The sequence below is a fragment of the Syngnathoides biaculeatus genome, chromosome 6 (assembly GCF_019802595.1).
Source record: "Syngnathoides biaculeatus isolate LvHL_M chromosome 6, ASM1980259v1, whole genome shotgun sequence".
Taxonomy (NCBI): domain Eukaryota; kingdom Metazoa; phylum Chordata; class Actinopteri; order Syngnathiformes; family Syngnathidae; genus Syngnathoides; species Syngnathoides biaculeatus.
The window spans coordinates 7,828,674-7,841,455 of record NC_084645.1 but is presented as its reverse complement, the minus strand read 5'-3'; the positions used below and the strand labels follow the sequence as shown (position 1 = coordinate 7,841,455).

At 45.1% G+C, this 12,782-nt stretch overlaps 1 protein-coding gene across 1 annotated transcript in view; it reads left to right on the top strand.

The window, feature by feature from the left end:
• The first annotated feature begins 881 nt into the window (after window positions 1-881).
• The window catches only part of trhr2 (thyrotropin releasing hormone receptor 2), a 32,558-nt gene continuing 20,657 nt past the window's right edge, over window positions 882-12,782 (top strand). The window contains exons 1-4 of the mRNA XM_061823394.1: window positions 882-1,067; window positions 7,220-7,937; window positions 9,076-9,208; window positions 11,794-11,945. Of these exons, the coding sequence (XP_061679378.1) occupies window positions 7,555-7,937; window positions 9,076-9,208; window positions 11,794-11,945 (668 nt within the window). The 5' untranslated portion in view covers window positions 882-1,067; window positions 7,220-7,554. The remainder of the gene's footprint in view (window positions 1,068-7,219; window positions 7,938-9,075; window positions 9,209-11,793; window positions 11,946-12,782) is intronic.

Sequence of the window (12,782 nt, the reverse complement as noted above, 5' to 3'; positions counted from 1 at the left end):
GAAGACAAAGTTTTTTTTAAGAACAGCATGCAAATGCCATTTAAAGTACATGGGAATTTCAAAGAAATGCTGCCACTGGCCAACCTAATTATGTAGCTGTTTGTATGTGTATAATTTAAGTCTTAAATTGTATCTTTTTTCCCCTCAAGATCTCTGTGCTTTATCTTTTTTAGTATCTGTAATGTCATCAGTGGGCCTATATCTGTAAACATGGCCACATATGTTATTCAGAAGACAACACACACACGGATAATTGTATAATGAATACCAGTTCTGAAATGTATCATAGTAATCCATCCATCCATTATCCGAGCCACTTATCCTCCACTTGGTCAACACTCAGTCACAGGGCAGCTATAGACACCATCACTGAGCGGGAATCGATCCCACGCTGCCCTCACCAAAGCAGGTGTGTGTACCACTACACCATCAGTGACTCTTATATCATAATCATATTCAAGAAATTTTACATTGATGAACATATGGCATAAAGCCATTGAGCATGGATCAACTTCAAGTATCTGTGAATTTAATCATAACCATACTGTGACAATTACATGTTTCCCTTTGTTTCAGAAAATGGTTTTCTAAATGCTATAGGAGTGGTTCATCTTGATGAACATATGGCATAAAGCCATTGAGCATGGATCAACTTCAAGTATCTGTGAATTTAATCATAACTATACTGTGACAATTACATGTTTCCCTTTGTTTCAGAAAATGGTTTTCTAAATGCTATAGGAGTGGTTCATCAAGTAATTCTTATAGTAAATTGTATGTGTGATGTGAATCGTAGAATTTTTCAAGTTACCCTTTAGATTATTGTTGAGGTATGGTGCTTTTATTTTGAAGTCACACGCACTGCTTCCCAAATTGTAGCAACTGGTGACTGAAGGGGCGTCTTACAGCAGGTGGGAACTCCGCTGACAGTGTCACATTCAACCGCTGTCAACTTGACTCGGTGCAACGAGACGCAGGGAATAGAAAATCATCGTTTTCATCAAGAAAGTAAAGATAAACTCCCAACAAGGATTCAGGATCAAGATGGAATCTTGGAGAGTCATAAGGTAAGTAACTTTTTTTTTTTTTTAAACACAAGATCAAAATGTGAAGATGAGGATAAATATATGCATTATGCCGCAATGATGCATTTATTTCATTCTTTTGCATTCTACAAGGGTTTGAAACACAAAACCAGTCAATTTAAGTTAGCAATTAGAGCAGGAAACTGGTTTACAAAGCTACATCCACATTATGCTATGAAATAAGTGGAAAGGTATTGCTTTACCAAATTATGTAGCCTTTAAACATTTTTACCGCGCATAATAGTTGGTTTTTCACACAGCAATTGACGATAGGCACCTTGACACTTAACAAAACATTATATGTGTGTGTGTACTCATAACATGAGTACAGGTTGGCTTTTGTTGTCCAACTCAATGGGTGTTTAGACATTAAATAGATATGAGAGTTATGCAATCACATTAAAATATTATGTCTTCCATTGGCATACAAATACTTTGTTTGAATAATTGTTCACAGTCTGGCAGCATTTCATCATGGGCAGACATTGAAATATATTAAATAAAGTCTTAGTATGCCACGTCTCCCCTTTATTCATTTACATAATCTCTTTTCGAAAGATTGATACATTTGTGAGATATTGACAAATCCCCCCCCCCCCAAAAAAAAGAGGCACCTCATCATTACATTTGCACATGCAAGAAAATATAAGAAAAAGGTGGAGTTGATCCCATCTTTTGGAGTTGGTCTGAATTTGGGGAATTGTTGTCCATTCATTCAGAAAAAGTCTGTTAGGTCAGAAACGAACACACCAAGAGTGCCTGACTGGTCATGTGTAGTGTAGATCTTACTCAATATGTCTGATAGTCTTGCGTTTGAATCTTTTCGTGCACCATTCAGATTCTTCCGCACTAGTTAATAAAAGGCTGGAGAGACACTTCCAGTTTCATATTCACTGCCATGTTCCTGCCGGTCCAGCCCTGGCTGGGTGGGTCCCAGCACACTGACGCTGATTAGGAGGCGCATACCTGATCCTCATCCTCGTTGAGTAACCCCTGTATTTATAGGACCCAGGGGACGACTGGTCTTCGCCAGATTGCCGCAACTCATACCCCGTTCTTACACTCCCGTATTCTTGATCATGAACCCTGGTGTACCGACCTCCGCCTGTACTCAGACCGACCCCGTAAGCTTGACGTCTTTGATACGCCTGCCTTCTCTGATCGATCTCCCGTGTACCGACCCCTGCTTGCCCGCGGACCTGCTCTCTACGTCCGACGTCCTAACTACCACTGCTTTACTGTCTGCCTGACCGCCGGGACCAACGCGAGGTAAACCGACTGCCGAAGGACCAAGCCTGTCCTGTCCATGTAGGCTCCATGATGTTGTCCCCTTCTTCCTTGTCACACGCACCGACTGCGTGTCTTGAATACATCCCGACCACGACCTGCTCACGCCTCATATTCTTTTGGACTCTGATTTTTTGGACTATGAGGAAGACCTTGATTTATATGACTGGCTGCCCGACTACGATTCAGATTTTTACTATGAATTTCCTCTCCCGATCTTTAGTCCCAGTCAGTTTGCTTCACCTCCCCGTTTTTCCCACTCTCGAGTGTCTTCGCTCGGTAGGTCCAAGTCCTCGTCCTCCAATCCTTTTTTGGGAACCCGCTTGACCATCTACTCAGGTCCTCCGCGTGGCGGCCAGAGGAGACGCCCAGGCTGGGTGCTCCCTTGTGCCTCCCGCTGCGCGGCGAAAAAGACACCGTCCTTATCAGTCCACTGCCCACCAGCAACAGCCAAACCAGCAGATCTGGAGCTGGTGGTGAAACTTCCAGCTCAGAGGGCGGAGGGGTCCTCAAATCCCGAGGTGCAGCGACTTGAGAATCACGAGGTCTTCTATCACGAAATGCGGGCGGAAACAGATTGGGAGAGCGCCGAACTGGCGGTCTCCAAGGCCCAGGTTCGGCGAGGATTAGATAACCACCCAAGCTACACCGACGTCGCGGTTGCAACAGACTCGCTGCTGACCCATGCTCACGCTGTGGTTGCAACTGACTCACTCCTGAGACACGCCCCCGTTGCGGTTTCAACAGACTCTCTGCTGACTCGTGTTTACGTGGCTGTGGCAACGTATCCACCGCCGCGCCAATCCCACATCGCACAGATTCACTGCACGTGCACGCTGCGATAACCACTTATCCGCTACCGAGCCGAGCTCACGTTGCAGTGGAAACAGATCCGCCGCCTCGCCACGGTCACATCGTGGCTTCGACAGACGCGCTGCTGATCCATTCTCAGGCCACAGTATCCATCGACCCCTTTTCGAACAGAGCTCACGTCGCGGGTGGCAACAGATTCACTGCCGCGTCACACCTACGTCGCGGTGGTGACAGGCGTCTGGGCGACCGTTGTTGGAAAAGGGTGGAATTGGCATCGAGGATGAGCCTGCCAGAGAGCCTTCAACGTACGTGTTCCAAAGGAACAACACCCAGAAGCGAATTGCAGAGGGCTTAAGTTCAGAGGCTGGCGTGAATTCAGATAAAGACGAGGCAAACTATTTTCCTCCAGTTAAGAGGGGGAGGACTTTATCATTCCTGTCGCTCCGTGCCGTGCCCAATAATGATCTATTCACGCCCTCTAGTGTCTGCCAGTTCTCCTCCGGGATCCCTGCCTATGAGCCAGTTTGACTCCGTCTGAAGGAGCCAACTCTCATTCATGAACAAGAGCCCAGTTCAGGAGTGCCAAGGCAAACACCGAAAGAGCAACAACGCAGCATTCTGCCGCCTGTGGGGATTCAGGAAACAATCTCCAAATCCCACGTTCCTATCCAGGAGGTGGCGATGGCGCCGCAGCCGCCTCGTGTTCCTGTCCAGGAGGTGGCGTGCCGCCGCAGCCGCCTCACGTTCCTGTCCAGAAGGTAGCGATGGTTCCGAAGCCGCCTCACGTTCCTGTCCAGGAGGTGGCGATGGTTCCGCAGCCAGCTCACGTTCCTGTCCAGGAGGTGGCGATGGTTCCGCAGCCGCCTCACGTTCCTGTCCAGCAGACGGCGGCAGCGTCACAGTCCCCTTCGTTCCAGTACCGGCGGCGACCGGCCCACAGCCATCCCTCGCCCCTGTCTCAGCGGTGATAGGCTCGCGGTCGCCCCACGCTCCTGCTTCGACGGCAACCAGTCCGTGGCCGTCCTTTGCTTCTGCTTCGACGGCGACTGGCACGCGGTCGTTCCACGCCCCTGTCTCGAAGGCGGGAGGAGGATGGTGACGGCTCATTGGCATCCTCACGTTCCTGTTCAGCAGACGGCAAATGTACCACAGTCCTCTTCGTACCAGTCCCAGGAGCGACTGGTCCGCGGCCGTCCCACGCCCCTGTCGAGACGGCGACAGGAGCTGGGGAGTTCAGATGGGCCAACCCGGAACTGGAAGGGCATTGGGATGGCTATGATGATGATCGTGGCGGTCATGGCCTTGGTCCTTCTCTCCGTCGTCCTCCTCACTCCTGATGATTCCCAACCGCTTCATGACCTTGCCTCGGCAGGGACTGATCCCCAGCCACCTCATGATGGAGCCTTGTTGGGGACCGGTCACTGGCCACCTTCCTACCGAGCCTCGGCGCCGACCGATGCCCGGTCGTCTCGCGGCTGCATCTGGGGGGGGCCTTCATCCGGAGCAGTTGCATGCTTTTATCTGGTTCCTGCTTCGCCGTTGGGTTCCTCGCCGAGGACGTCCACCCGAATCGCCCCGTGGGGATCCTGGTGCTTGGCGTCCAGGTTGTCCTCCTGACCTGTCCAGCCGGACGCCTCGCTTTTGGTGGCCTAGACTGCCACCAGACAGACTAGGGTTGGGGGGGGGTGTCCATATGTCCTCAAATTCCTGAGCTCTTCCTCTTGTAATATACGTGAGTCTTTCCAATGCAACACAAGATGCCATTTCCAACATCCATACTTTTATTGGAGGAACGTCCACTTTTTTCCAAAATAATGCAATTGTTCTCCTGGCCTGCAGGAGACCAAAGTCTATAAGCGCGGCCTTCTTTTTATTAACAGCAAAATCCTTGGGATTTATACCTAAAATACACAGTGTTGCGCAATGAGGAACCTGAATTCCAACTATTATAGAAATTGTCTGAACAATAGATTTCCAATAATCTTTGACTTTCCAACAATCCCATAAAATAATATAAGGTACCCTTGTCATTAGAGCACTTACTACACGTGTCTGGAACGTCAGGGTTCCACTGATGAAGTTTAACAGGAGTCACGTAAGTCCTCATCAGCCATTTGTATTGTAATAGCCTCATTCTAGTATTTATTGTTTGTTTTTGTGCTTCAAGGCATGCATGTTCCCAATCAATTACTTTAATATTTTCTTTAATATCTAGTTTCCATGCCTCCAATCTATTTTTACTTGATTCTGTATCATGTGAGACTAGAGATTTATAGAACATAGATATCTGCTTACATCCATGCAAACCTGACTGGACAATATCTTCTAAACTGGACAAAAGGGGTTCCTACATTATGTTTTTGATTTGTGCTGACATAAAGGGTTTTAACTGCAGATATTTGAAAAAATGCTTATTGGGAATAGAACATTTTTGACATATTTGAATGAATGTAAGCATTTCACCATTTACATAAAGGTCACCTATTGATTTTATACAATTATTTGCCCATAATGTAAAACCCCATCTGCTCTTCCAGCTTTAAAAGTTGCATTACCCCATATGGGAGAAAAGCGTGAAAGTAAAGGAGTGTCCCCTATATGTTTGTGTGATTTAAACCAGATATCTATAGTGTTTTTCAAAAATGGATTCTTGGTCTGCCGTTTTAATACTCTATTCTCAGCAGAATATAAATAATACTTTTATAGAAGGTGTGGTACTGTTGCTTGCTCTATTTTTACCCAAGAGGGTGATGGTGATGTTGAAAAAGAATACATAGCTGAGTGTAGTTGAGCAGACCAGGAACACCATTTAAAGTTTGGAAATTGTAACCCTCCAGTTTCATAAGGCGTATAAAGCAACCGTAGTCTTAATCTGGTTTTCTTATTATTCCAAATAAAATTCAGGAACATTCTATTGAGTCTAGTGAAAAAGATTTCAGGTAATGGAAGAGTTATGGTTTGAAAAAAATATAAACATTTCGGCAAAACGCTCATTTTAACTGTTTATACGTCCAAACATTGAAATTGGCATAATAATCCACCTGTCTTGTACCTCCAAGATTAAAGGGTCATAATTAGCCTGAACTATATTGTTAACATCAGGGGAAATTTTGACCCCCAAATAAGTAAATCCATCTCTCGCGTTCAAAAAAGGAGTGTTAACCACAGGATTAAGTCTCTGTTCTGTACTTAAAAATAAAATGGATGACTTTGTATCATTAATCACATATCTTGAGAAACTCCCAAACTTTTTTATTTGCTCCAATAAATTTGGAAGGCTTGTGGATAACTTAGTCAAAAAGAGAATGACGTCATCATCATAAAGAGAGATTCTGTGAAATGGGAGTACCCGGAGAAGGGCCACGCAGGCACGGGGAGAACATATAAATTCCACACAGGAATAGCTGGGATTTGAACCCCGGTCCTCGTATATAGGTGCAGAAGGTCAGTTATTTTCTTATGTGCTTAAATATGAAGTTAATAATGGCAGAATAGAGTGTGCAGAATCATTACATTTTCATTTTATGTCCACCTTTGTTTATTAGCAGCAGCCCAGAAGACAAAGAGTCAAGTATGGTATGTGCTTGTGCTCCGTGGGAGTTGAGCCAGGAGAGCAACTAATGCCTTCTTCACTTTCATTGTGTTGTCAACTGGTCACTTCATTTAAAATATAAGGCAACCTCCAAATAAACCTTAGAGGTTCAATAAATTCACCTGACCAAAAGATTAGAAATCACATTTTACTTCAATCAGATGTCCTCACTTGTATGTAATTTCAACCAAACAGTGGGTAGTGTGAATGCAACCATCTAATTCAAGTGTCCTTCACAAGTCAGTTGGTTCGTTTTTCTAAACAAAAGAAATCTTGCACTTCACGATAATGCGTGAATGCCACTTTTTCCTTTGAATAATTTGCTTGCTGAACTAAAAACCCAATAATTCCCTCTGGTGATGTACTGCCTCCAAGCATGTTAGGAATGGTGAATAACTGATACAAATTGAGTCCTTTCTTGTTTTCATTTTTTTTTCTCCAGGTGACCGATTTGGAGCCTGGAGCTGTTTCGAGATCAAGAGACAATCACCATTAATATCATATTCATTAACATATGCTTACATCTACATTAGTTCAATACAATAGAGACATAAACACAAAGACCTAATGAGCAAATCGATTACAGACTAAAGCTGGTAGCAAGTTTATTGAAAGAAATTCCATTAATTTTAAATAAAATACTATGAACTGAGAGTCAACTCTCTCAGTACAAGGGGAAGGATCCTGCCCCTCATCATTCTTTTTTTTTTACCAAATGATTTTAGTTTTCATTAAATCACGCATGGAAAGAAAAACAGGTCAACTTGTCTAGTAGACATGACTGACAATATGAGTTCCAGAGTTGACACTCCAACCAACATTTCCTTGAGTCCCAGCAATGTCATTTCCCAGTCCCTGGAGTATAAAATGGTGTCAATATTCTTAGTCCTGCTTGTGTGTGGTGTTGGCATTGTGGGAAATATAATGGTGGTCCTTGTTGTCATGACCACCCGACTTATGAGGACACCCACAAATTGTTACCTTGTGAGCCTGGCCATAGCTGACCTGACTGTACTAGTCGCGGCGGGACTTCCTAACATCTCGGAGAGTCTCACGGGCACCTGGGTTTTTGGACACGCTGGCTGTTTGGGAATCACCTACCTGCAGTACTTGGGCATCAATGTGTCATCCTGCTCCATCACTGCCTTTACTGTGGAAAGGTGAGGATGGGCAAAACTCTTATAAAGCACATCAAACATTGTTTTTCTTTCCTTTTTCACTTTAAGGTGTTTGCCACTTAAATTAAAGTTAAATTAAAGTTCTTAAATTAAGTAGCAAATTAATCAATTACATTTTCCCTTTTATTGGATGTTATTGCTTGACTCCAACCATTTCTTGTCTTATAGTTATTAGTCAGTGCAACATTACTCACAGAATTATAGTATTTGACATTACACATTGAAAGAACAATATAAAAAATGTGAATAATTTCAAATAATGAGCAACATTATGGTTGCATGGTTGAAGAATAAATAGCATATCTTTCTCACACTCAAGAAGTTCTGGGTTTGACTCTGAATTTAGACCTTGCTGTGTGAGTTTTCCTGTTCTCCCCACACATGCATGGGTTTCCTCCAGGTAGGGTAATTGAAGACTCCTAAATCATCTATAGGCATTAATGAGAGTGTGAATGGTTACTTCTTTGTCTGTATGTCAATAATCTTATACAGCACTTTTCTGCCTTAAAGGTACTCAGAGCACTTCAACACTGTGTCCTCATTCACCTACTAATGACAGCATAAGGAGCAACTGAGGGTTCAGTATCTTGCTCAAGAATACTTGGACATAGTCACATGGACTCAGGCTCAAACCCAGAATCATCTGGTTGGAAGATGACCAGTCTCACAACTGGGCCATGCCATTCATATGTGCTGCAATTTCTCCATGTTTACAATATACCGGTATCTATTGCTATCGGTCCTACTTTATTTATGTTTTTATTTTAATTTTACAAATGTTAAATCTTTCCACATCCATTTTCCTATAAATTGCAATCATTCTCATTCCTGAGTTCAGATCTGCTTTTCTACCTCAAGGTCGTGTGTCCTTTTTGTCTTACAGCTTTCCAGTCTTCACCTATTCGCTCCTTACTTTCCTCACTCCATTCTCCTCCCAATCCTGCCATTTGTAGTTAATGAACAAATCTATGGGTAAATAACACTTACTGTACTTATCCTCATTCAACGAAGTTGACTGCCATACTTCTTGGGCGTGCCCAGAAAGGCCCCACCTATCCACACTCACCCAGGAGACTAGGTGTTAATATGGTGTGACTTCTTTGTTTTATCACGTGCGCAGGTACATTGCTATCTGCCATCCAATGAAGGCTCAGACTGTTTGCACAGTGTCAAGGGCCAAGAGGATTATTGGAGGGGTTTGGATCTTCACCTGTATTTACTGCATACTATGGTTTTTCCTTGTGGATATTCAGGTAAGACATAACACATCTTATAACAAAAGTTGCTAATATATTGACTATCAACAAAATGTAACCTTTAAACACTAATGAGAATGTGAAAAATGTAAAGATCACATTTGTGCTTGAAACACTTCAAAATAATAGAGCAGTAAGGTTACATTGTTCCCCTTCTTGAGGTGTCACCTTATCGTGGTTGAGGGATATCTGTGTCCCAATGATCCCAGGAGCTAAGTTTCCTGGGGCTTCATGCCCCTCGTAGGGTCATCCACGGCAAAAAGGTCCCAGGTGATTGACCAGACAAAGCACAGCTACATAAACCCTTATGATGAATACCAGAAATGGATCTAGGCTTCACTTGCCCAGACACGAGTCACTGGACCCCACCACTCCCCACCCCCCTGGAGCCAGACGTGGAGGTGGGGGTCGAAGGCGAGAGCCTGGTGGCTGGGCCTGCACCCAAGGGGCTTTGACTGGGCATAGCCTGAAAGGTTAACATGAGTCCTGCTTCCCATGGGCTCACCACCTGTGGGAGGGGCCGTTGGGCTTGGGTCCAGTGTGACATGGGCAGTGGCCGAAGGCAGGGACCTTGGTGAGGCAATCCCTGGCTAGAGAGGCTGGCTCTAGGGACATGGAATATTACCGCTCTGCCAGGGAAAGAGTCCGAGCTGCTGTGTGAGGTTGAGAAGTTCCAACTAGGCATACTAGTCGAGCTCGCCTCCACATACAACTTGGGCTCTGATACAAGTCCTCTTGAGAGCTGTTGGACTCTTGTCCACGCTGCAGTTGCCCATGGTGAGAGGCTCTGAGCAGGTGTAGTTCAATGGTGTTCACCCCAGTAGATGATAGTGTAGCCTCCCTCTACTTTCAGGTGGAGTGGGGGGGGGTGACAGGTGCTGACTGTTGTTGTCCTTATAGGGAGTGCTGGAGAGTGCTCTCGCTGGCGACACCACTGTTCTGCTGGTCGGACTTCAATAATACTCACATGGGGAATGAGAGTGAGACATGGAAAGGCATGATTGGGAGTATGCACCCCATTCACCAATCAGAAACCGAGTGGTGTTCTGTTACTGAACTTCGGTGCTCATCACGGATTCTCCATAATGACCACCATGTTAAAGCATAAGGGTTTTCACATGTGCCCTTGGCACCAGGACACCCTCGGTCGCAGTTCAATGATCAACATTGTGGTTGTGTAATCGGAATTGTGACCGCATGTCTTGGACACTCAGATGAAGAGAGGGGTGGCGCTGTCAACAGATCACCACACGGCGGGCAGTTGGCTCTGATGGTGGGGGTAGATGTCAGTCTGACATGGCAGGTTCAAACATATTGTGAGAGTCTGTTGGGAACGTCTGGCAGAAATGTGTCATAAAGAATTTCAACTCCCACCTCCAAAATAACTTTGTTCATGTTCTGAGGAATACAGAGGACATCAAGTATGAGTGGACTATGTTCCATACCTACATGGCTGAGGCAGCAGGTGGGAGCTGTGGTAAGGTGTCGTGGAAGCAAACTCCAAACCCATTGGTGGAGACCAATGGTGAGCGATGCCATCAACCTGAAGAAGGAGTCCCATCAGGCATGTTTGGCCTATGGGACTCCTGAGGCAGCTGATGGGTACTGGCTGGCCAAATGGAATGCAGCTTTGGTGGTCGTTGACGGAAAAACCCAGGTGTGGGAGGAGTTTGGTGAGGCCATGAGTACGACTTTCAGACATCTTTGGAGAAATCATGGTCCACCATCCAGTGTCTCGGGAAGAGGAAGCAGTGCACAGTTAACACTGCGTAGTGAGGATGGGACATTGCTAACTTTGACTCAGGATGTTTTGAGTCATGGGATGAATACTTTGAAGACCTCCTCACTTACACTAACACATCTTCCCATGAGCAAGCACACTCTAGGTTTTCAAAGGCAGGCTCTCCTATCTCTGGGATTGAGGAAACCAATGTGGTTAAAAAGCTCCTCAGTGGCAGAGCCCCGGGGGTGGATGAGATTTGCCCAGAGTTCCTAAAGGCTCTGGATGTTGTTGGGCTATCCTGGTTGAGATGCCTTTGCCCCATCGCATGGACATCGGGGACAGTGGATTGATAGACTGGGATGGTGGCCCACCTTTTTAAAAGGAGGACAGGGGAGTCCTGTGGGGGGTGAGTTTTTTCCGAGCATGTTTCACCACAATGAGTCCTCGGGAAGACATTGCACACGCTGAAGAGACTATGTTTCTAGGTTAGCCTGCAAACACATTGGGATCCTCCAGAAGAACTGGAGGCAGTGGCTGGGGAAAGGGAAGTCTGGATGTCCCTGCAAAAACCAATGTACCCAATGACCCGACCTCAGATCAGCGGTAGCAGATGGATGGACGGTTACATTGTTTTCAAAATGCATTCCGTGTTGAACATATTTAGCAGTCCTCCAATCAATGGTGGTAACCTTGACCAGGCATAAAATGTTAAAGAAATCCTCTTTTGTGCAAAAGCATGGATAAAAATAAGTGGTTGTCAAAAGCCATTTTGGGAGCAGTATTCTCAGTAGCCTGATGTAACAATTTCTCTTGTAACCTTCTAATGCTCAGTTTATTTTTCCGATAAATATGTGATTAGGTGAGCCTGGATGGACACGTTCAGTGTGGCTACAAGGTCAAGCGGGATCTCTATCTGCCCATCTACCTCATCGACTTTGCTATTTTCTATGTTCTCCCATTGCTTCTCGCTATTGTTCTCTATGGATTGATCGCACGGATTCTCTACCTTGGGTAACTACTGTACAGTTTCCTTACTGACAATACCAGTGACCTACTGTTACAGGAGACATGCATTTTTAACAAATTTAAACAGTTTCCCCATGTTTTAATAAAAGGTCGCTCACATTCTTTGACCAAAATACGAAAAGGATAAATAATTACAGCACATTCAGCATCCATTTTAACAATCTAGTTAAAATTACCCATTTTTTGTAGGGGCTGTTCAAATAAACCACTGCTTACCCGAAACCTGTGTATTGTGGGGCCATGCCATGCCTTTTCTTACTATGATGAACCTCATCCATCCGTTTTCTATACCGCTTATCCTCACTAGTGGTGCCCAACGGTCTGCAGATAGTCAAAAAGAAGAGACAATCAAATAAGTCAGCACACAAGATACACAATTCACATGCTACCTATCCATTCATCAATTTTCTTTGCTGCTTATCGTCACAAGGGTCATGGGCATTGCTGGAGCCTATCCCGGCTGTCTTCCAATGAGAGGCGGGGTACACCCTGAACTTATTGCCAGCCAATCGCAGGATACATATGAACAAACAACCATTCTCACTCACATTCACACATAGGACAATTTAGAGTCTTCAGTTAACCTACTGTGCATGTTTTGGGGATGTGGGAGGAAACTCAAGTACCCAGAAACAACCCATGCAGGGACGGGTAGAACATCCAAAGTCCACTCAGGCAAGGCAGGGATTTCAAACCATGTCTTCAGAACTGTGAGCCAGATGTGTTAACCAGTCTTCCAGCGTGCCCCCATCATGATGACGCAATGAAGAAAATTAGAGAAGGAAGATCAGAAGAGTGAAGTGTGGTGGACCAGGATGTATC